The sequence below is a fragment of the Prionailurus viverrinus genome, chromosome D3 (genome assembly GCF_022837055.1).
Source record: "Prionailurus viverrinus isolate Anna chromosome D3, UM_Priviv_1.0, whole genome shotgun sequence".
NCBI classification, from domain to species: domain Eukaryota; kingdom Metazoa; phylum Chordata; class Mammalia; order Carnivora; family Felidae; genus Prionailurus; species Prionailurus viverrinus.
In genome coordinates, this window is record NC_062572.1 from 39,329,679 (window position 1) to 39,355,666 (window position 25,988).

The 25,988-nt window shown below is 37.4% G+C and overlaps 1 protein-coding gene across 2 annotated transcripts in view; it reads left to right on the top strand.

Annotated features, from left to right (window-relative positions):
• The window catches only part of L3MBTL4 (L3MBTL histone methyl-lysine binding protein 4), a 447,392-nt gene that overhangs the window by 328,622 nt on the left and 92,782 nt on the right, over positions 1–25,988 (top strand). For both annotated transcript variants that reach the window (XM_047828725.1, XM_047828726.1), the window contains exons 15-16: positions 271–444; positions 12,814–12,884. In XM_047828725.1, the coding sequence (XP_047684681.1) occupies positions 271–444; positions 12,814–12,884 (245 nt within the window). The remainder of the gene's footprint in view (positions 1–270; positions 445–12,813; positions 12,885–25,988) is intronic.

A 25,988-nucleotide genomic window follows, 5' to 3' on the forward strand; every position in this document is an offset into this window, starting at 1 on the left:
ATGTTAGTCTTAGATCTTTAAGTTTCCAAAATTGTAAAACTGTATGTGCTAATGACTCTACCTATGATACTCTGCGGACCAGTGTCTGTGATCTGGCACCTGAGATTTCCTCAAAGGGCGATCTGAAAAGAAACATTAGGGTGTATTCAGTGAGAGGAGGATGTCTGTATTCAGGTCTTAAAGTTTGGGCGTAAGTCTATTCCGTTGACAGTGGATTCCTGATGTATCACTATAAACTGACGACTGTGCTCTCACTTTTATACAAACCAGTGCTTTTGGCTGCCCGTATTCCGACATGAACTTGAAAAAGGAGGCAACTCTTCATGACCGTCTGCGAGAACAGACACAGGCAAATTTGGAATCTGACTCTTCACATTCAAGATCAAAGAACCTCTGTAGTTTGAACTTCAACGGAAAACACGAGAAGGTGAACAGTCAGCCCAGGTAAGGAACTTTTTGAAAATGTAAATCAGAAAGTAAAGCATGCAGAATAAGAGCAAATATTTTAACTGTACTAGTTCCTCATGTTTCTCTGAAGTGGTTATGTTCGGTTTTGGGTATGATTATGTTCACTGGCTCCTAGAATTCATCTAAGTCTTGATGTTCATTTAAAAACACATTTTTTATTTCTTCGCTCACAAAAATTTGAACTTACCCCTTTCTAAATACACATGTGAGGGATAAGAAAGCACATCTCATCTATAAAATTCCGTAAGAGTCCCCTTTATCTTGAACTTCTTTACTCTTTGGTATGGTGTCAGAGCCATGGCCGAGTATTTGCAGTCCCACCAGGACTTCGTCTCCTACCTGGGATCTGTCTTGTCATCGTTAATCCAGATGCACCTCACGCAGGATTTCTTCTCACTCGGAACAGTTTCCATTTTGACTCCTTGATCACGCTCTATCCTTTTGTTCTTAAGTGTGAACTTCTGTTTTAAGTAAGCATCAATTTTTGATTTTCATTTACATGCTATCATTTTCTAAGGGGCTGCAAACACAACCTTATTTGGTATGGTTTAACCTAAATGTGTTAATAATCTAACAATTTTTTTTTAATTTTTTTTTTCAACGTTTATTTATTTTTTGGGACAGAGAGAGACAGAGCATGAACGGGCGAGGGGCAGAGAGAGAGGGAGACACAGAATCGGAAACAGGCTCCAGGCTCTGAGCCATCAGCCCAGAGCCCGACGCGGGGCTCGAACTCACGGACCGCGAGATCGTGACCTGGCTGATGTCGGACGCTTAACCGACTGCGCCACCCAGGCGCCCCTAACAATTTTTTTTTAAAAAAAGAGCTCCCGGGGCGCCTGGGTGGCGCAGTCGGTTAAGCGTCCGACATCAGCCAGGTCACGATCTCGCGGTCCGTGAGTTCGAGCCCCGCGTCGGGCTCTGGGCTGATGGCTCAGAGCCTGGAGCCTGTTTCCGATTCTGTGTCTCCCTCTCTCTCTGCCCCTCGCCCGTTCATGCTCTGTCTCTCTCTGTCCCAAAAAATAAATAAACGTTGAAAAAAAAAAAAATTTAAAAAAAGAGCTCCCTTTCTCCAAGTCAGGAATTGTAAACAGAAAAATCCGACACTCAGTAAGTAATGGGAGATCAGACAGGTGGAGCCAAGAAACGCCTGTCAGAGAAGTGAGAAGTGGGTGTTTTTCAGACTCTGCTTCTGAAAGCACTCCCCTTCAAGCCCTTGAAAGACAGTAGACCCTCCTTCCTTGAGGTTTGAAGGAGCGGCTATTTGAGTGGCTGCTGTTTCTCTGAAACCTCCAGAGCTTTGCTCTTTTCATTCAGCACGTGAGAAAGGAAGAGGTGCGTGCCTTTCATCATGCGGGAGCTGCGTTTCCACTGCAACAACTTTCTGCCCATTTATGCCATGGGTCCCAGCAAGGCTGCTCCTTCACTCCCAAGGGGAGACCCATCCGTTGGGAGAGTTTGGTGCAAAGTGTGGGTTTTGTTCTTTTTCAGGCAAATGTTGGTATAGGGTATTTGGGTGACCTTTCATTCTTGTCCAATAGCTGATTTTGGTTTTACTCTCTCTGCACACCACTGTGCAGATTAGCTCTCCTGTAATGTACAATTTCTTTCCTATGGATACTCATGCCTCTCTATTTTTGTAGCTGTATCTTGCATTTTTGTTATTTGTTATACACCCACTTCTCTTGTTGAAACTTCACAGGGTCTAGTTGTTCTTTGCTGCTTTTTCCCACCCACACTGTTTACAACTGTAAGTGGTTTGAAACCTCAAGCATCCTTTCTATTTCCTAGTTGAGGGAGAATTTTTTCCCTTCCTTTTCTTAAAACTGTTTTCCAAGGAATGGTGTTTATTTATCCCACCCAGAATTATAGAGACCACTACATCCGTTTGCTCGTACTCTTTTTGTTCTGTTATCTTTTTTTTTCCAAATAAAACCTCAGTTTCTCTTGTAAACATTTTAGACATTCATCCTCCATGTCAAGAGTTGGAGAGACAGAACAGATCTTTGAAATGCTTTAAAAAAGCTGTTAGAACTGCCACATTCTTTAAGGCTAACTAAGCCTTTCTTTTTTAGCAAACACGGACGTATGGCCTCCCCAATCTTGAACTCCTCATAGGAACTTACTCTTTTCAATATATTATTATATGCTTTACCATTTTGAAGAGGATTTGCGCTGAAATACATCAGATAAGCATAATTACTACAGTAGAAAGAAGTAGAGAATGCCAGTTGATAACCCAGCAGAAAAATCACACATGATCCTATCCTGTCGAATCCTATTCACGGATGCCAAGCACTGTAGAAGTAGCTGGGAGAGGGGAGGGGAGTCGTGCACATCTTGAATTCTTAAGCCTTCTTTTATTTTCCAGTCTCAAGACCAGCGCCCACATTGCACTCCAACCCCTGTACCCACCCCCGTTTTTTTAACCAGCCATCATGACAATGTTTGTATGGTACTGGCCCTAATGCCCACTTTGATTCTACACCCATCGCTGTGACATCCTGTTCATGGTCTAGAATTCCAGGCTGGGGGGAAAAAAAACAGATCAAGGAAATCATCAAGAAATCATATGTAGGCCAATTATGAGCAGAAAAAATATATATTTTAACTCTCCTCACAGTTTACTCGTAGTAGTTTCCTGAAGCTGACTTTTCCATAACCGAAATCTTTGCTCTTAAAACCACAAGGTGTCAGATACAAGTGGAGGAGAATATTTAAATTCCATCTCTTTTCTTCTACATGTTGAGGAGAATGATTTTTACTTGGCTCATGTCCCAGATAGACATGGGGGTTAAATTACTGAAAATTAGAGTTACAGTTTCCACACGCCTCCCATCCACCCATCCATCCACCTATCTATCCATCCATCCATCATTGAGCTCAGGACAGGCCTTTTGTAATTTCTTATACCAGCAACACTTGACACCTTAGAATCTCCAGACTGCTGACAATTCAAGCGCAAAATGTAAAATTAACTCTCAACATTCTTCCAGAATCAATTAGATACTGCCCAGCAATTTAGGGAATTTTGTCTTTTCCCTAACTCCTTATCAGTTTTGTGATTACTTTTTAAAAGTATGTTTGTTTTCATATTAATCTTGGTAGAGGCAGTTATGATTAGTAAATCAACTAATTATGTTCAAAGTTTCTGAATAGAGGGTCAAGTTTTAAAGTTGAGTGGATTACATGCTACCAGTGGTTTACAACATTCACGTTCATAGCAGTAATATTACATGTTAATACAACTTTAAAGAGTCAGACTCCCAATAGGTCATCATTACTAAAAAACCATATATTCTTTTTTTCCTTGTGTTAATAGGGTCAGTCGTATTACATTCATGGTGCATTAAGTACAGGCAAATGACATTATACTTGAGTTTCTGTCATTTAAGTATGGACTCTTGGGGAGAGAGAATAGTTTTAAATTGTTTGACAGTTTTATAGTCTGCACGTACATTACCTTTGGAACTTCCCATAGTCTTGTGATTTAGGCAAAGCAGATATTATGATCATTATAATATTGCCATTTACAGTTGAGGAATTAGAGATCTTTAAAAGTAACTGATCTGGGACCCAAACATAGGTGTTCTCATTTGATCCAGCATATTCCTGTTTCAGTAAACTAATAATAGTGACGCCAGAAGTATTAGTAATAATAACTATCTAATATTCATATCACATGCTTACTTTGGGCCACAAAGCACTGTGCTAAACAGTGTATATACATCATTGTGTTAATTTCATTTTATCCTCACAACAACCTTATGTGTGATAAGTATTCTTATTCTGAGTTTATAACGCAAGACACCTGCAGGGTCAGAGAGGTTAAGCAGAGCGTGCAGGACCACACAGACAATTAGTAGGAAAATTAGGATTTGGGTCTAGAATTGCCTGACTCCAAATCTTGGACGTGTTTCAACTACGTTAGACTACAAAGGAATGTTGGTTTAATGTTTTGAAGGGCCTGGCTGAATTTATGTATGGACTACTTTCTACCGTATCTAGGACCCTAAGGGTCATCTTGTGATGTATTTATTTCTTATTTTGTGAAAATAGAACTATTGGAGGGGAGGACTCTTACTATGTTTCCCCAAAACCATTTACTCTCACTTACACTACATGTAATACAAAATTTTCTATCTTGAATACATTTCATTGTAATAGACTGAAGGCCTCACTCTGCAGCAAGGGAATTCAATTATACTCATTAAAACAGTGTCATCATAAAGAAATTACTTTGAAATGCAACTGCACTCTCCCCCCATATTATCTTTTAACTGGCTTCCCTAGGCCCGAATGGGGCATTTTTTCCAGGCATTTCCTACCCACGTGAGTATTCTTTAATAACTTTTTCTTTTGCCTCCCCAAAGCGGTGCTTAATATATCCTAATTCATGCAATTGGTAGAACCACCATTGTTAATATCCAGTCATATTCATGTTCACTCATTGCTATTAAGAAAATCTAAGAAAATGCCTAATAAATCTCATTTTATTTGTCCTAGTGCCTTCCATATTATAAATTTTGTACACTTCCCTAAGGCCTATATTGATAATACAAATGGCTGTGGAAAGCTATGGTAATCAGAGAGAATGGAATGTAGTGGAATAGTTCCTTAATGTTTCTTGTAATAAATTGTTCTGCCACAAGCAACTAGTTTATTTCCACTACTCGCATTAGCTGCACCATAAATACTTTCTGTGGGGTCCGTTCTCAGAATTAAAACAGTGTTAGTTGGTTGCTTCCGGTATTAACCTTCCAGGTTATTACAAGGGTTTTCCTTAATCCATCAGTGTCTTCTCTCACGACTTCCCACATAAATTCCCTGCTGTGGGAGATAAAGTCAACTCAGTGTCCCACTCCCTCCCCGTCATCATCCACAATATTGCTTTAATTACTGGGCTGGTGGTGCCTTTGTTCTCATTCTTCCTACCTTGTCTACTTCCGCCTATATCTTCTCCCTTCACAAAGGCTCATTTTTTGTCTTAAAGCATTCTATAGCAGTTCCAGCCCATATGAGCTTCTTGAGGTTAGAGATCACATTGTACACATTTCTGTATTTCTGACAACTAGTATAATGCCTGACACTCAGTAGGCGCTCAACAAATAAAATAGATTTGGAGCAGCCACTCTGTGTCAGACACTTGCTAGGCCCAGGGATATGGACCTAATAAGAAATAGTCCCGATCCTTGTTCTTAGCCCTGCTTTGTGCTTTGGTCCATACCACGCTTCAGTAGCTTGTGTGTGTGCCTTTTTAATGCTTACTTTGTACGAGTGCCTTATTTTCTCGAAAGGACTGCAGGCTGCTAAAGAGGAAGAACCAGTTTTCATTATGCTTTTGTTGCTTCCTCATTCCAGTCACATTATAGGTTCTTAGTAAATCTAAGTTGGTGGGTTCAGGTATATACCTTACTTTGCCTCTTAGAGTCTCCATTTCTTCACCTGTAAAATGAATATAATACGTGAAGCTTAGATCTTGCATCTAGGTGTATAGATGTAGGTAGATATAGATGTTATGACTGGGCCTGGCATGTAGTAGAGACTATTTAAATAATAGTTCCATATCTTTTCCAATTTTTATAAAAATCATTGATTTTAAAGTCTTGAAACTGGACCAGTCCTAGTTGTGTATATGCAGCACATGTTTGCACCAAAAATGGAAATTTAGAACTTTATTTATTTAGTCTGAGCTACTCCTTGGCATCCAGAACTCAATTAATTACACCCCTTAATCAAGTGAACAGTGATCAACCATCAAGACAACCAGGATCCTGTTGGCCCTCTAGAGGTTGTGGCTAGACAAGAAAGGCACCTCCACCCAGACAGGCTCCCTCCCTCTCCACACCTCCAGGTGCACTCTGAGGGACCTCTAGCTAAGTATGACAATCCTGGAGCTGTGTAATGGGAAGAGACTCAAATATTGCCTACTCCTGCTTCTTGAGCATGGAAGGATATCAGAGCCAAAGAATTGAGTTTCCTTATTGACAGTGTCATGAATGGCAACTTTGAGCTCTGTCCCGTCATTGCTCTGCTCACTATTCCATACCACCTTCTCCACAAGAATTGGGATCCTGACTGTAACCACGTCCTGAAATCAAACATATTCATTCATTCATTCATTCATTCATTCATTCATTATTTTCCATTTAACAAATACTTAGAAAAGTACTGTTCTGAAATCTAATGCAAAACAGACTAAAATCCTTGTCCTCAGTAAGCTTTCACTTGGTGATAAGAAAATCACCCAAGCTAGTGAAGTGGCAGGACTAGGATTTGAACTCAGGCAGGAGGACTCGGCAGCAGGCATGTTGATTCACTCATTGCATCGACATTTGTTCATTCAGCAAATACGTGTGGAGCTTCTCTGCTGACTGAGTGGTGTGTCAGGTGCTAAGGACATGGGGGTGAACAAAACTGCCCCGTCCCTGCAGGTAGAGGAGATGGAGGAAGAAAGACAAAAGTAAACCGTAAATGAGGAGAAAATCACAGACTATGATTAAGTGCCACAGAAGAAGTAACAAAGGAGTGAATGGGCAACACTCAAAGTGTCTCCAGGATTACCTGTCTTAACGTCCTAGAGACCACAAGCAGATCCATGCCATTAGGAAAAACAAGGCGGCAGGGGGGGGGGGGGGGGGGCGGGGGGGGCGGATAGTTCTGTGGAATAGTTTGCAAATTGAAAATGAAGTGAGTCGTGTCAAGATCAGCTCAGCTGTGTGGACAGAAACAGTGCTGGGGTGAAAGGACTTGGCCCTCGTTGGATCCCCCTTGCCCAGCTTCCTTTGGCGCTTTCGTTATAGTCTCATGTTTTGTAAACAAATTGACACTTCTGCTGACAGGTTACAAAATACCCAATGTATGCCTTAAAAAGATCTTTAAAACTATTTCTCTGAGCTGGTTCTTACAAGGCATTTTATAATTTATTGTGGATCTCTGGATTTCTGGAATCCTGCCTTGGCCCAGGCTCTTAGTAATTAAATGCTGCAGAACGGCGTGTGCTAATAAAAAGTCCACGGTTCCTTGCATAAAGGAATACTGCTGTTCCTGCACACCAGAAAAACAAGACTTTGTTGCCCAAGCACCAGCAGGCATTTTTTCTCATCTACATACTTCATTTGGCTTTAAAATAATTATTTTCCACTCATTGTAAATAGTAAAGTTGGGCCACTTGACGTGATTTTTTCTCATAACTAAAACAAGGCTTATGTATTATAAGTAGAAAATATAGATAAGTAAAAATAAAATAATAAAAATTAAAACATTAATAATACTCAGACCTTTCCTTGTCAGATAGCATAACTTATAGACTTATAAAAATATGACAAAATTCCCACTACAGTAATTCAGGTAATATAGAAGTTTTTTAAAAAAATTTCTCACTCCCCACTTCTCAACTCTGATGGGTGTCCTGAGGCTCCTTGTGTGAATAGTCATGTTCTCTTTTACACTTTTTCTGTGTTTATATACATATGGATATTCAGGTATTCAGATACGAATAAAAGATCTTCACTCTTTTAAAAAACAGTACAGTAATTTTGTGTTAATGTTTCTTTTGAGGTTGGCTTGTATCACTCTGGGTAGATTAGGGTATAATCATGTTGGGGAAACATGACTGCATTCTTGACATGAACACATAAGGGAAGTTTTAAAGGACTCTGACATTAAATATAATAAATAAATAAAGCCTTAGCTTTTATAAAATACACAATGTATTTTTATCCCAAGTGTATAATGGTGGTCTGAATAAGGCACCTGTAAATAAGTCAGCATTTATGGCCAGAAGAAAAATAACCTTGTCTTAGACTTTTATTTTTATACAGAAAAGTTGTAAAGACTTAAGCAACTAAGTCTGCCTACGAAGGAAAACAAATTTGCCCTATCCTTTATGCACTGCCACGTAAAACCATTGTTTGTTGGCTCAGAGAAAGTTTGACGATAAAAGATACTAGCTTAAAACATGCTTTATTTAGTTAACAATGTGTCATGGAAAATTTGCCATATTAAGTGGATTCAGTGCATTGTTTTTAATAATGATCGTATTCCATAGTGTGGACGTACCGTAGCTCATTCGCCTATTGACAGGTATTCAGGTTGTTTCCAGTATTTTCCCTCCGTAAATAGTGCTGCAGTAAACATTTTCATATGTAGATCATTTATTGATGCTTTATAATGCAGTACTTTTAAAAATTGAATTGCATTTTATTTATAAACTAAACATACTGTGTGGACCCTTTCTTAGGTTATAGAGTCTTACAGAGTCCTTGATTTATTTTGCTTTACTATAACTAAATTCACACATACAAACATATACATACATGTGTACACACACATAAACATAAGAATACGTATGTAGAAAGCCTTTGCAGTCCTCATAATGTGTCCCCAGCCTGCACATCTCACCTCCTCACACACCACAGCCACTATGATTTCTTCCCCGGCCTGCTTTCCACATGCCAATGTCTTTGCGGTGTCTCTCTCGACGCTTCCCTTAGTAAAACTTGGTTTGAGCCCTCTGCAAACTCATCTCCTGAAAGCTTTTTCTGATCTCACTGACATTTTAAGCAGGAAATCCCCTCCCACTTTGTGATCCCAAAGCAATTTCTTCCTCTCTTCGTGTAGCCCTTTCCTCAGTCTGCTTTGTGTGGAAATTGGCACTGCTCACATCTGTATCCTCCGGTAGATTATGAGTCTCTTGGTGGCAGACCCCATTTCGGATGAATGCAACACCTGCATTTAGGAAAATCTCAAAGAAATATTTGTTGGACTTGGGCAATTTGTCTAAGAAATAAAAAGCAGTCAGAGCTCAATATTTGCCTTTCAAGCCCTACTCTAAGTTGTAACTACTGCAGTTATTAAGGCCATTTTGAGAAAAGTAGTAATGTAAATCCATCACATGTTATATGTATATTTTTGGCTTTAGGAGCCTTTTCCTTTACTGCTAGAACAGGAGTCAGCAAACTTTTTCTCTAAAGGGCCAAGTAGTAAATATGTTAAGCTCTGGGAACCTTAAGATCTCTTCTACAGTTTCTCAGCTTGACCACTGTTGTGTGAAAGCAGCAGTGGACAGTAAGTAGCAAATGAGCAGGGCTGTATTCTACTAAAATTTCATTCACAGAAACAATGGGCAGGATTTGACTCCTGGACTGTCTTTTGCAACTCCTGTTCTGGAAGGCATCTAACTACATTTAGACGACTAACCTGACTTAAATCCAAATTCTGATTTTTCCACTTTGGCTCTTCTGTTTACTGTGTGACTTTGGGCCAACTACTAAGCCTCTCTGTGTTTTTCAACACATGTGATTAATATTACCTACCTTCATGTTAGGCATCTAGTTCAGGGCCTAGCATTTACTGAACCCAGAAACAGTAGCCACTAACTTGCCTTATTAAATGTAGCCGAAGCATAGAAAGAGGGTCAGAGAGTATGAGGTCCCTTTTTCCAAGTGGACATAGCAGAATCCTAAGGACAAGGCAAATGGAAAACCAGTGGGTAGCAGAGCCTTTCAGATAACAGGGGCAGGTCTCACCAACAGAAACAGGAATCCTCGTAGTCATGTGCCCTCCTCTGTAGAGTGCATAGGGATACACGGACAGACAGGTAGCCTGGCATTTACTGCTCCAACAGCAATATCACTAACAAAAGATTTTGAAGATTGCTTGGAGCACCTGGAACTATGAAGGCTGTATAAAAGGTATAGGCTAGGCTTCAAGCAGAATTATCGGTGAAATAGTAATACCTGGGGATTTTAGTCGTGCTACTTTTTAGCTAAAATACAAACAATTATTCTTTGGCATATTACTGGCCTAATCATCTGCAAATGTTTCTACTGTCTGTATGCAGTACATTCTTTTAAGATTCAGCCCTTCAATCGCTTTTCCCTCTGCCGTCAAGGTGAAGTCCAGACACTTGAGAACAGTGTGCAGGGCTCTCCACAACTTGGCTTTAGCTTGTTCTTTTAGTTCTTTGTGCTCCTTGCACAGGGCAGGTGCTTTAGCCAAATAGGTTGATTAGTTTCTTCATGTCCTGCAAACACCCTCCCTCCCATTTTGCTTATGCTCGGTCTACGGCAGTTTCTGCTTTTCTCCCACCCTATTTTTCTAGAATTTTACAAGGCTGTTGGTCATGCACATCTCCCTTCTGTCAGGACCCGACCCAGCTGCATTCTCCGCAGAACTCCCCACTAGCCTAGTGCCAGGCCATCTCTCCCTCCAGCTGCCAGGAGCATGATTAACACTCCCTTTATTCTGCTTTGTCTGTGACATCTCCTTGATGCCTTCTGTAAATGCTCAGCAAACATTGGACAGTGATGTACAGAGTACAAATCCAACCTGGATATGGAGTCTACAGACTTGAGTTTGTGTTCTGGCTTCACCATTGACTCACTGTGTGCCCAAGATGGGCAAGTAGCTTAAGATCTCTGAGCCTTGGACCCTTTATTTATACCAGGAGTCCTATCCCCACCTTACAGAGTTTGCACGAATGACGTGAGGGTGAACAAAGTGAAGAGTGGAGGAGTCCTTAGAAGGCATCTATCTCCCTCAGGAAATGTTACTGAGCCTGAACCGATTACAGGGTTTCGCTTGGTGTTATCTCCCCAGTGATGTAATAATTTTGAAAGCGAGACTGTACTGAAATATATTGGTGGTAAATGGCAGTGCCTGGAATTTTTTTTAAACTACTCAGTAAATTTATTTGATTTATTTTTAAATTGCTTTTTAAAATCCCCATCAAAATTATATAAGGCATACCAGCTTCTGTTTTTCAAAATTTTTAAGTTAGAATCAAGATCTTCATCAGTATCTATTGTAGAGGGATGCTTTAAGATGGCTTGAAAATCAGCTCAGTTTCATCAAATTTGTCAAGTTTGGGGGAATATACCCAAACAAATATTTGCCAAAATATATAAACAGAGCTAAAATTATTCTTTTTTTCCATCTTACTCTTTGCAAAATGACTGCACCATGCTATTTAGTGCACATGTTGTGCCCCTGGCATTCCACATTGACCAGCTTTCTCCACCAGATGCTCGCTGCTTCAATTTAAGCCCTCTTTCTATTGTTAATATTCTTTCTTACAAGGATCTAAATAAATCCTGATGATCTGTATATATCCAGAATGTAATGAAAATTAAGCATATTGAATTAATGAAAATATTCCTCACATTTTTATGCGTGTCTGTGCTGCCTAAAAGTTTGTAGACTATTTTGTAATATATCGTTTCACTCATTGCTCAGAACCAACACCTTAAGGCAAGCCCAGTCTCCATTTTGCACTTTGGGAAGCTGAGACCGGTAGATTTGAAAATGAGCTCTGGCTCACAAACCTCGAGCCTGGACCCAGATTTTCTACACTGAGGGCACCAGACCTCCTTTTAAGGTCCAAAGATGGGATTTCAAAAGAAATTCTTTCTCAGTTTCTTGATTTTTTGATTTAAAAAAAGGTCTCAGTGGTAAAAAGGATAATCTAAGTGATATGTGGCTAAAATTACCTAGAGTTATGTAGAAGTTGCTTAGGTTTCTGTGTAAGGTTTTGGGAACTGAATTGGTGTCCTCACGTAAAACAGAAATTGAAGAAATACTCAGGAGCTTATCAGTGAGGATAAAATGAGAGAGCTGCTATACAGGTAATAGGAAAATACATTTGCAAAGCAAGCTATTATAATTTTCATTAAAATCATAAATATATGCAGATAAATTAATCAACTATCTCAGGGTCTCTCTACTTAAAAGTAATTTACTAGGTAATTAGCAATGCTGGAAAAAGTTTCATTTTAGAAACTTCCATGTTCATTATAAGCCATGAGCTTCAAGTTTTAATAAAGTTGTATGATGGAAAAGTTACAAAATTAGTCCTTACTGCATACCAGAGCATTTTAAAAGTTAATTAATTCACTGACATTCAACTGCGTAAATTACTTTATACAGTTGTTTTAGTACAATGTCTATAATCTTCTGATCAAAATAAGAGCTAAAATCATAAGTAGCAATTATTATTTACCCACCTATTAGCACACCGTCCCCTACCATCCCTGCTAGCTCCTCCTCACAGTCTGAAGAGATTATTCTCCAGAGAGTTTTGGAAACTTTTTACTGTAACAGAATGAATGGGGGTTGCAGAGGGGAGAGCTTTCAAGTCACAGGCTTCAAAGTTGGTTTCCGACGGAAAGTATATTTTTAAAATCTTATATGGAAGAAGAATTCTAACAAGGTTGTGTGCAGCAAGATACCTGCTAATTCACTATTGTTTACTCGGTGGTTTCTATTTAAATTTGTGCTGCTGTCATGATTTATTCCTACCTCACAGGATAATGAATCTAGATTTTATTTCTGTTCTCTGCCCAGACTTGTACAGCAGGCAAAGTGTTTGAAAATCAAAGGAAAAGAAGATATTGACTTGGATAATCTCTTCAGAGGTAAAAACGAAAATACTAGCAAAAACACAGACTATGCTTTTTTGTGTGAAATATGTCTTATTTGTTTGCTGGGTTGGTTTTATCACTCCAGTAGAGAACAGTGGAACGAACTTGAAGAGGGGAGGAAGATTTGTGTTCTAGTCCCAACCCTTCGGACAAGTAGGTTCCACTACTTCTACAGCCTGACCTTGATTCCCTCATTTTTAAAGTGAAAAGGCTAGACTGTGATTTCTGTGGTCCTCACTCCTGATGGGACAAATCAGAACCTATCAAAGTAAAGGTCTCTGTGGTGGAGTCACTCGCCACCTGCAAGAGGGCATGGGGGAGGGAAATCAGGAGTATCTCATGGCATTTGTATATGTTGGGGGACTGGGAAATGTACCTCCTATTTAAGACAGGCAAGAAGGTTATTGGGGGAAAAGTTTAACCATTAAAAGCTGAAGGATTATTAGAGTGTAGGAAAAAGAACTGCCTGTCTTCATTTAATTCTCTTTCTTTCTGATTAAGGTTTGCTCTAGACAGAGTTTCACCTATAATTTTGAGGTTCTATTGTAGTAAGCTAAGGAATGAGTTTCCCCTTAGTTATGTTAATTTAGTGCAATAGTTTTTATCTCATCAGATGAAAACATTGGTAATTTGTAATCAGCGTTCTTATGTCTTCAGCCATAGTAGTTCTTCTGTATGTTTGTATCTCCCAGAACACCGTAGGAAATCTGTTCCTCTTCCAGAGGAAAAGAAAATTAGTGAGTTTTCTGCTGACTTGGCCCAAAGTGGAACAGATTAGCACAATTTGGTAGCACTGTGCTCATCTCCACTACTTACCCATTAGACTTTTCTTAAGAGAAAAAAAAAAAGCTGTACTTGGCAGCCATTGAACAAAAGAGTTATGACATCTGTGAGCAAAGCTAACCTATTCACTTCAGGCAGGGACCACACTCAGCTGTGGTTGGAATAATGACTCTTGATTTCATCTCAGCCGAAGAGGGAGGAAGAATCTTTTCCTCAGAAAATGAGGGCAGTTGAGTTACTTTGGTTTCTTTGTGCATCCACACATTTCTCCCTAACCAGAGAATTTCTGTGTAATATAATCAGGTCTGAGCATTTAGAAACTGCTCCATACAAATGTTCTAATCCACTTTACCATGCCTCCATTCTGTAAACAACATGTGTTTTGGAACCGTATAAAGAGCTCTAAAAAAGTGTCAGTGTTTTAATTCATATTTTGACACTTTTGAAAATATCTCCACAGAGTAATTATGTATATGTTCCTGTTAAAACAGATACACAGGCAATTTTGTAATTCACATAGTAAAAGTAGTAATGAGGATCATCCTTATAAAAATAGAAAATATCACTAGCAAAATGCATTTGCATAATGTGAAGGATGAAATCTCTTCTAACTTGTTCAGTATGTACTTATTCTTTTCTGCATCACTTTTAAAAGGTTTAGTCAACCTTAAAAATAAAACAGCCAGTTATTTTACCAGCAAAATGAGTTTATTTGGGAAAAGCAAAGAATTGCAATTAGGGACAAGCGATCTGTGGCAAAACCACAAGCAAATCTGGAGAGAAAAAGGAAAGGAACGTTACTTTATAAAGAAAAAGGAGGAAGTTGCTCTGAATGAAAGTCATTGGAGGGAGGAAAGGGAGAGTTCAGGGTGTGACCGTGACATTAAATGATCATTTAATATTTTCCTTTTAATTTTCTTCAGCCTGTAAGTCTCAGCATAAATTCCAAGTTCTTTTGGGTTATTTTGTTGTTGTTCTGAGTATAGATCTGAATAAACCCCTTAATTCATCAGGAGTATTTTTTTTTTAAGGAAAGTGAGTTAAAATTTGTTCTCCATTTCTCCTATGAGGGGAAATAGTATACTTTTGATATTTAAAGATTGTGTGTACATGTGTACATCCAACTTGTGTTTTTCATATCTTGGGCAGGTTTTTAATTTTTACTTGGAAACATCTTTGTTTTCTAAATCATTTTATTCACAATAGATATTCTTGGCAGATAAAATAAAAAAAATCTCACCATAATTTTCGAGGATACTGCTTAGAGATACAACATTCTTTCCTTTACCATGATAATGTGTAAAAGTAAAATTGGATGATAGAACATTTTAATTAGCTATATAAATTTGGTGAGGAAAACATGATGATCTAAAAGCATGTCTGATAGTAAAATTGACAGAAGTTAGAGTTTGTCTTACTACTCTACAGGTGTACAGGTAAGCTTATTGGGTGTTACACCTAAGACGTGTCAAATGGTAGTTCTCTTTTCTGCCTTTTGTTAAGTAAAATAATGCATGAAAATACCGTTGCCGTATCTGCTGCACCACACCCCTTCTCTGGAATTGAGTTGGGCCTCCATGTCTGTTAGGTTTTTACCTTTGCTAGTGAATGTTCCACAGAGAACCGCACAAAATGGGCTCCTTTGAACACAAATTGAGTGAAGCTACTCAAAGCACATTTCCGTTAAGTATAAAGGACCTGCTCACCTAAGTGATCTGCCCTTGTGCCAGTTGAGAGAGCCCCAGAACCAGAGCTGTTGAAACTCAGCTACTGGGTACCATAGACGTATGTCATTGTCAGGGCCACCACGCTGCACTACTCCAGGGGACATCTTTGTTGTTGTGGAATGTTCAGCTATAAAGGTTTTATTTTAACTATTTACTATTTTTGGTCTCAAATGTGTAAGTGATGCTTACTTAAAAAAAATCCAAAAATTTCATAAAGCAAAAAATACAAGAGATAGGCATGAAGAAACCTAATCGTTAATAAATCCCTCACATACTTATTTTGGATATAATAATTCACCTTCTCACTGTTACCAATACAGAATCATCTTTGGTGAACAATGACTGACTTTCCACCCCCCCCCCCCCCCCAGTTGCTAACATATCATGGCTACCTTTCTAAATCAGTGCACGTACACCTGCTAAGTTCTTCTTTTTGTTTATTTTTTAAGTAATAATTTTAGACAAGTACAAGAAATTACACTCATTCAATCACCATTTGGGTCAAGAAATAGAATCTGAATGGAAGCCCACCTCTTGATGTCCAATTACCACCTCCTGCCAGGGTCCTTACTCACTCTTCTGATTTCTGTCACTGTTCCTGCTTTGGCCCTGTTTTGATCACTGTATAGTTGAAATCACACAGTATGCATTCTTTTTTGTCTGTCTGGCTCTTTTTGCTAACATTCTGTTTGTGAGATCCATTCAAATCATGTTTGCCTGTTTGCTTCTTCTCCATACTGGATATTATTCAGTTTTATGAAGATGCCACAATTCATCTGTCCATGTTCATGTTGGTTGCTTTCAGTTTTGCCCTCTCAGCAGTGGTGCTTCTCGGAACATTCTCGTATGTGATCTGGTGGATATGTGCATGTGTTTCTGTAGCGTACATAAAAAAGAGTGAAGTTTCGGGTAATTGAATGGGTTTGCGTTTAGGAGCCAGTGTCGAATAGTTTTGCAAAGGGTTGTACCAGCGCATTCTCCCAGCACAGTTTAGAAATTGCAGGTTCTCCACGTCCTTGCCAGCAGTTAGTACTTCTCTGTCTCTAATTTTAGCCATTTATTTGGGTGTGCAGTAGTGTTTAATTATGCTTTTAACTTTTCATTTCCCTGAGGCCTGATGAACTTGAACACTTTCTCATGTTTATTGGCTATTTGAATATCCTCTTTTTGAAATACCTTTCCCATTTGTCTTTTAGATTGCCTTTTTCTTATTAATATATAGGAATTCTTTAGGTCTGCAAATAAGTCCATCCTTGGATAGATATATTGCAAATGTCTTCTCCAGTCTGTGATTTGCCATTTTGCTCTCCTAATGGCACCTTGTGATAAATAGAAGTTCCGAAATGTAATAGAGTCCATTAATCCTTTCCATTTTGGTTAGCACTTCTAGTGTCCTGTTCAAAGAATTTTGCCTATTACGTATTCATAACAATATTCTGCTGTTTTTTTTTTAATTCTAGATTCTTTATTGTTTTACCTTTCAGATTACAAATCTGTGTTTATATCTAAAAATGTACCTGGAGCTGATTTTTTTTATACATGGCATCACATGGGAGCCAGTATTCACTTTCTATATGAATATTCGGTTGACCCAGCACCATTTAGTAAAAAGACCTTCCTTTCCCGTATTGCCCTTCATAAATCAGGTGACCATGTATGTTTGGGTCTGTTTCTGAACTGTGTTCTGTTCCATTGGCTTGTCTATTCTCATGCCAATACCATACTAGTTTAATTATTATAACTTTTTAAATCTATGTAATAGATCTTGATAGCTAAAAATGCCACTTCTACAATTTTATTCTTTTTCTTTGAGATTGCCTGGCTATTCTTGTTCTTCCACATATCTGAAGAGCTTGTCTTTGTACACACACACACACACACACACACACACACAAGCCAAACAACATATTCTGATTTTGACTGGAGTTGCAGTGAATCTATAGATCAATTTCCAGTGAATTGGCATTGTATAATTCATGAGTATGGTATATCCTTCCGTTTAATTAGGCATTTTTTGATAGTTTTCAATAGTGTTAGACAGTTTCTCAGAGCCAGCACCTCCAGTATAATGTGGAGTAGATACATGATAGCAAGGCATCTTTGTTTCATTCCCAGCCTCAAGAGGAAAGCATTCAGAAGTATACTGTAAAGTACAATGTTTGCTGTAGTTTTGTGCCCTTTAATAAGTTGAGAAAATTGCCTCCTTTTTTTAGTTTGTGTTTTTATTTTTATTAATAGGTATTGAATTTTATCAAATGCTTTTTCTGCATCTATTTGGATGATCACATGATTTTTCTCTTTATTCTTCTTAATATGGTGAGTTATAATGATTCCTCAGGAAATTTCTTATTGAAGTTAATCATATACTTGGAAAAGTATTAAACTACATAAGTATTACTCAGTGAATTTCAATCAGTGAATATTTATGTACCAGCACTCAGATCAAAACATAGAACCAATATTTCTTTGCCAATACAGGTAGACCTCATTTTGCAGAATAAGCAATGAATTTCAGTTATCATGGTTTAAGTGAATAACTCCAATCCCCTAAAAACACAATTCAGATTTCAGTTACCACAGTGCGTTAACTGTGGGTCATTGCACATGGTGCTAGCCCTGTAGTCCACAGATCACTACCTAACTAACAGATCTGCATAATGATCAGTGACTGATAATGTCTCTTCTTTCAAAGGCTTTCGATGTTTATTCTGAGCACATCTGTTAGTTCACACACTGAGAGCAAAGCATGTAGTTAGTTGTGTTGCTTCCTTGCTCCCAGTGATAAACACACGTGATATGTTATAAAAGTAGATACTCCAAAGAGTACTGGCCAACACATAAGAAAGTACAGTAAAAAAATAAAGTGATAACGTTGGAAGTGAAATTCTAATCGAATGTAAACAGATTTATAGAAAAAATAGCCAACCATGGAGATGCTGGCACTGCTCCCATTTTGAGAGACTCTAGCTGCACTGCCAGAGGAAGTCAATGAAAACAAACTCTCTGACATAAATGAGAAGATGGCAGGGACAAACTAGGTGAATATGTCCCACAGGAAGTGACACTGGCACACACACACAAAAAATCCCTTGCATATGTGAAAGACAAAACGTTGGAAGCTGATTCAAACTTGGAAATAGTATGACAGTTTACCAAAGCAGAGAAAAGATGCTTGCTCTGTATCATAGATATAAGACAAGAGGAAAGCCAACATTGTTCAACTCTTAATAAATTTTTACAAAGAAATAAAACATTTGAGCTCAATGTTTTTAATGTTTTAAATCACAATGTACTAAAAAATATTACCAGTACTATTTTTTAAATTTCCCTATACAATTATAATTGACAATAAAAGATTTTTAATACTTTGATCAAAACTTGTAAAGGTCACGGAGAAATCAGTCTTCCATTGATTATTACGCTTGCCTTATATTTAGCTCACTTTCAGCTTACACAGTCATTTTTATAGTTCAACTACCATGCCAAGTGAGAATTTCTTATATTTTATAACGGACTTTTTCAAATATGTTCATAAAAGAAGTTGTAATGACCTCATTATGTTTGGTATTAAGAGTATGATGACCTCATAAAATGAATTGGCAAGTATGTTCTCTTCTTCCATTCCCACAAAGACTTTATATAAAAGTAGTGACATTTCTTTCTTAACGGACTGAGCCATCCAGGCCCCCCATGACATTTCTTTCTTAACTGGTTAGATAACTTCACCAGAAAAGCTGTCTGAGCCTGGACTTTTTTAATGGCAATAATTTTAATTATAGATTCAATTTCCTTAGTAGATTGAGTACTTTAGATTTTATAAATTTCTTACTTGGGACTATGTCAGTTTTTTTTTTTCTACTGTACTTTGTTTTCTCTTTTATTAATGTCTGCTATTATACTTTAGCCTTCCTGCTTCCACGTTTCTTGTGGTTTATTATTATTGTTTCTCTGACTTCCTTAGATGATTGCCTAGATCATTTATTATTAATGTATGTGCTTAGAGCTGTTAGTATTAATCTAAGTATCACTTTCCCGCATTAAACAATTTTTGATTTGTTAAATTTCATAGTCATTTAATTCAAACTATTTTCTTATTTACACTTTGGATTATTTTGCCTATGAGTTGATGTATAATGCTTCATTTTCAGATAGATGGAGATTTTATCTTTTATTGATTTATTTCTAGCTTTTTTTCTACCGTGGTCAGAGAACATATTCTGAAAAATGAGTTTGTTAATCATGTTATTAAATCTTTATTTTTACTGAAGAGTTAACTGCTTGTTAACAAGAGTTTACTGCTTGTTCTGTTGGTTCCTGAGAGAAATGTTAGATCCCTCTCCTATGATTATTGAATTAATGGTTTCTCCTTTTAATATATATATATATATATATATATATATATATGTGTGTGTGTGTGTGTGTGTGTAGAGTATACTATTAGGTTCATGTAAACTTAGAATTATTATATATTCTTAATAAATTTCCCCTTTCATCATTTGAAATATATCTGTATTTCTCCTAGTACTTCATTCCCTAAAGTCTACTCTGTCTGGTATTAATGTTAGCACATCAGTTTTTTCTGGTTAGTGTTTGGATAGTTAGTGTTAGTCTTTCCATCCTTTTATATCTTCATCTCAGTGTTTATATATCAGTATGTCTCTGGTAAGTGGCATGTGATATTTACTTTGATATCTATATGATTGTAATAGTCTTTTAATTGAAATATTTAGTATATTTGTATGTAATGTTATTACCATAGCTATCATTTCAATAATTATTTTCTATTTTTCTTAATAGTTTTTTATTTTTTTATTTCTTGCTATATTTTTTATTAACCAAGAATTTATTATACCATTTTCTCTATATTGGCTTTTTGGTTGTGCATTTTTAATGTTCTTTTAGTAGATATCATAGCAAGTATAATATCAGTCTTTTTACAGGATCATTTCCCCTCTATCTGAAAGACTCCTTATTCTATTTCTTTTAGAGTCTCCTAGCTATGTGTTTTCTTTGTCCATAAATGCCTTTTTTTTTGCCTTAATTTTTGAAGAATAGTTTTACTGGTTATAGAATTCTGGATTGGCAGTTAATTTTTTTTTCAGGTTTTAAAGATGGTGACCTATTGTCTTCTGACCTCCATGGTTTTCCTCAAGAAGTCATTTGAGGTTTTATTGTGTCTCCTTTCAAGAGAGTATGTGTTTGGAGTGTATCTTATCTTTGACTGCTTGTAGGGTTTTTTGTTGTTGTTGTCTTTGACTTTCAGAAGTTTTATTATGATGCCCAGATGTAATTCACTCTGTCTTTGGGGGATTCATAGTGCTTCTTTAGTCTGTGAGTATATGGCTTTCATTACTTTGAGTTTTTTCTTGAGCATTATCTCTTCAAATATTGCTTATGCTCCATTCTCTCCTTTCTCTTCTTCTGAGACTCCATCTACAAATATATTATACCATTACTTGTCTATATGTCTTATAATCTGTTTTCTATATCTTCCTTCCTTTTTGAACTATATACTTCAGTTTGAACGTTTTCTACTAGCCTTTCTTCAAGATCACTAATTCTCTCTTTCTTCAGTAGTCTCCAAACAGCTCTCCATCCAATGAATTTTTAGTTAATTCTTTGCATTTTTCAGTTCTGGAATTTTTACATTATAATTTTTACATGGATTATAATTCTTGAATAAAATTCTGTTTTGCCATCTAATTTCTTAAACACCTTAGTCACAATTATTAATTCTGTACCTTCTCATACCAATCTGAATCATCTGTGGGCCTGCTTTTCTTATTGTCCTTCCTAGGAGAGTTGATCTACCAAAGCTACTCCATCATAACTGGGAGTGGGATTCCTGCCATATTCTTACTTAATAGCCACAAAATCTCACTGGGTGATTCTACCATCATTTATTTAATTAAATGCTCATTCATGCACATTTTTATTCTTTTCAGCTTTTACGTTTAAAATAAAGACACGGTAAATACTCATACAGTTATATGTGGGCATTTTCAGGAATGTTTTTATAGGATTAATATCTGAAAGTGAAATTGTTTGATCAAAAGTGTGCAATTATAAATTATAAGTGTTCCTGTCAGCCTACCTTTAAAGTGTCTGTAGCCATATACTCTCCTAATAACATATAAGAGTAATTACTTCATTCTGCCCTTGCAAGTAATGACTGTTGCTTGTTCCTGTCCTTTGTGCATTTTATTCTTGCTTATGCCATTATTGCAGATTTGAAGCTAGCTTAATGTATTATGGATACCAATTATTCATTGTCTGTTATAGACCTTACTAATAATTTTTGTATATACTCTCATCTTGTGCTCCCACCTTGTATACTTTTTCGTTAACTAAAAATGAATTTTCATGCAGTCTGATTTATCAATTTTTTTCTATCATGGTTTCTAGTCTTCATCTCATTCTTATTCCAAATTAAGGTCATACAACTATGTATGAAAAGAAAAAGCTGTGGCCTTGTTTTTTTAACATGCAAATCTGTATGCTATATGGAATTTATTTTTATGTAAGGATTAATGTAATATACCAGCTTGTTGTTTTTCTGAATTATTTCAATACCATTTAAAAAATAACCCATCTTATTTTCATACTAATTTGAATACAGTCTTCATATGGGAAGTTCTGTCATATATTTGAAACTTAAAACCTCTGACAGGGCCTTGGGTGGCTCAGTCCGTTAAGCTTCTGACTCTTGATTTCACCTCAGGTCATGATCTCATGGTTTGTGAGATTGAACCCCATGTTGGGACTTGGGATTCTCTCTTCCTCTCTCTCTGCCCCTCCCCCACTTATTCACACACAGTGTCTCTCAAAGTAAATAAATAAACTTAAAAAAATACATAAAAATAAAAGCTCTACCATCACTGATACTATGTGTGTGTCCAAGACTCCCTTCATACCTAGAGCTGAAGGCCACCACATTCCAGAGAAATCTGAACCTACTGGAAGAAAGCCAGTGCTGAAATATCATTAGAAGTCAAAGTCTGGAGAAAATGAGGAAGACAAGAGCAAGGAGACAAAGATCATCACCCTAACAGGAAGAAGGAAAACCACAACTAGAGAACCAGGAATGAAAACAGAGATTTAAGCAGTGTACCAGAAAGCCACAACCTGTGGACCTTCCCCATGGGTTTAAAAGATTCAGACCTTAGGCATCTTTTTAGTTCACCTAGCTATCTATGGAAGGTGACTCAGAGTTAACAAAACTCACTAGTTTTATACACCCATTAAAAGCCTCTGCACAGCCTCTGTGGGTCAGTTTCCCAGGAATTTTCAATTCATGGAATTACAATGCAAGTCTGTCTGAAGGGCTCGGTTTTGCAGCACATCACAAAAGTAGTTGTTCCTGTATGTACCTACAGATCTTTAACCACCACTGAATGAGTAAGTTGTTTCTACTTACACAGGTGCATGCTACATAGAGTATCGGTGAGAGAAGGAGCCTGATAGCAAATTGATATATATGTAGGCTCTGGATTTTTGGTTGGGGAGGTTGGTTCTTTGAAGCTCATGTTCAAAATTAGTGTTCTGTCTGTCCAAGCTTCCGTCTTAGTCTGTGTGGCATGATCCTCCAGACCAGCAATAACCCAAGTTGCAGCTCCACAGACAGTGGTTGCTCAGAGTTTGGAAGTGCCCTGTGATCCCCAACAATGATTTGCATACTTACTGCATAATTTCTTCATTAGGTTAGAGATTATCATTAGCAGGCTCTTTAAATTTGGTGAAAATATATTTTGTCATTTTCAGCCTAGGTAAAGGATACATAGAAAATCAACTGGGTGGCTCAGTTAGTTAAGCATCCAACTCTTGATCTTGGCTTAGCTCTTGATCTCACGGTCTTGATCTCAGGGTCACGAGTTCGAGCCCTGCATTTACGTCCATGCTGGGAGTGAAACCTACTTAAAAAAAAGAGGCAGAAACATAGACAATTATCAGTGGTTACACTTTGTGTATTCTGTGAGCTGAATTTTACCCTGAATTTTAAGGGTCTTCTTGGGGTTCATGCCCTGTGGGTTTGCTCACACAGGGATCTGAGGAAAGAAGAGACTACCACAACCTTCTTGATGACATTGTTTGCCCATGGGAATCATCACAGGCAAAAAGCAAATTGATGGCTTCAGTTCTGATGTGGAAGTCATCACTCTAGTCCTCACAACAAGAAAGAAGCTGAACAAACTGAAAATCAACAGCTTTTTCAGATCTGTCAGAGAGTGGAGGTCCTGCCCTCAAGGGGAACTGTTTTGCCACTGGTTTATGTGTCCTGTGGGAAAAGCAATTAGACAGCTCCAATCCCCTCTAGCTATGTGTCATACATACTGGAAGGGAAATCAAAAAGGCTAAGAAACTCTTCTTAAGGCCACAGGGACTCAAACCCACTAACAAAACAAAACAAAACAAAAAATCAAAAACAAAAAACAGGTTTAATCATAAGACTCTAGAACATTTTCCCCACCAATACATTGACCACCACATCAATAGGGCTCCAATATAATAACAGTAGATTTATAACCGACAACTCTGAGACACAGACTCTGCTGAAGGAGTTTCTAGGGAAATCCAAAGACAAAGAGAAAGAAAGAGGACAATTAGAGGAAGTTGAAGCCTCTAACATCTACAGGGAAGCATGAATAGCCTAACTGCTAGCTGTTTTAATATAAAATCTCACACCAAAGACCTTTCACCTAAGTTCCTATTACCTGATACATCATGTCTGGCTTTCAGCAAAAACTGCAAAGCATGCTGAGAGGCAAAAACAAACAGGCAAACCCACTACAGACTGAAGAGATAAAGCAAGTATCAGAACCAGTCTCAGATATGGCAGGCATTTTGGAATTGTCAGACTGGGGATTTAACCATGATACAGCTATGTAATTATGTAACTGTGATGAGAACTCTAATGGAAAAAAAGAGGACGTGCAAGAATAGATGGGTATTATAAGCAGAGAGATGGAAACTCTAAAAAGGAATCAACAGGAAATGCCAGAAATCAAAAATACTATAAGAAAAATGAAGAATGCCTTTGACAGGCTCATCTTTAGCTCGGATATGCCCAATGAAAGGGTCAGTGAACTTGAAGCTGTTGGTAGAACTTGCCAAACTGAAAAACAAAGTAAAAAAGAAATGAAAAAAAGATGCTACAGAATATCCAAAACTGTGGAACAATTACAAAGAGTGAAAAATACATGTAATGGGAAGATCTGAAGAAAGATAAAAAGGAGCAGAAGAAATATTTGAAATAAGAATGGCTGAGAATTTTCCAAAATCAATGACAGACACCAAAACCCCAGATCCAGGAAGCACACACACACACGCAAAACCCACTAAGGATGAATATGAAAAATTCTACACCTAGCTATATCATATTTTAGTTACAAAAAAATCAAGGACAGAGAAAATCTTGAAAGAAGACATATTAAAAAAAACCTGTAGAGGAGCAATGAGAAAAGTTACATTGGACTTTCTTTAGATTGGACTAGCCATCTAAGCAAAAAGAGAGTGGACTGAAATATTTAAAAACATTTAAACTTTTTTTAAAGAAAATAAAACCCACAATGAACAATTTTGTGCACAGTGAAACTATCCTTCAAAAGTGAAGGAGGAATAAATACTTTCCCAGATGAGCAAAAACTGAGGGGATTTGTCACAGTAGACCTGCCTTGAAAGAAATGTTAAAAGAAGTTCTTCAGAGAAAAAGAAAATGATAAGGGTCAGAAAGCCAGACCTACATTAAGAACGAGCATTAAAGAAGGAACAAATGGAGGTAAGATTAAAATCTATTTTTCATATTCTCAGTTGATCTAATAAATCAGTTTGTTCAAGCGCTTTTCAAAACAATCATAACAGCAATGTATTGGATGATTCCAACTTATGGATAGATGAAATGAATAAAATTGTAAAGAAAGTTTAATATGCCAAGGAAGGAGAGAAAATCAAATGATATAAAATGCTCGATTAAAATCAGAGAAGGGAGGAAGAGAGGGAGAAGACAAAAGAGAAAAAATGTCACAAGGGCAACAAATTCGAAATGGATCATAGATCTAAACATAAGGCACAGAACTATAAAATTTCTAGAAGATTATGTAAGACAAAATAGATGACATTGTGTTTGACAGTGGGTTCTTAAATACGACACCAAAGGCACAATCCATAAAAGAGAAACTTGATAAGCTGGACTCCATTAAAACTAAAAACTTCTGTGAAAGACACTATCAAGCAAATGAAAAGACAAGCCACAGACTGGGGAAAAAATATTTGGAAAACATATATCTTATAAAAGACTTGTGTCCAAAACATACAAACAACTGTTGAAAACAACCCACTTTTTAAGAGGACAAAGATATCAACAGACACATCAGCAGGCCTAGATGGCAAATAAACACATGAAAAGATACTCAACATCCTATGTCATCAGGGAACTGCAAATTACAACCATACAATACCCCCCCACGCCTATTAGAACGGCTGAAATTCCCCCAAACCGGTGAGGACGTGGTGCAACAGGAACTGTCATTCTTCGCTGGCAAGAACGCAAAACAGTATGGCTGCTTTGGAAGAGTCTGGCACCTACTCTCTA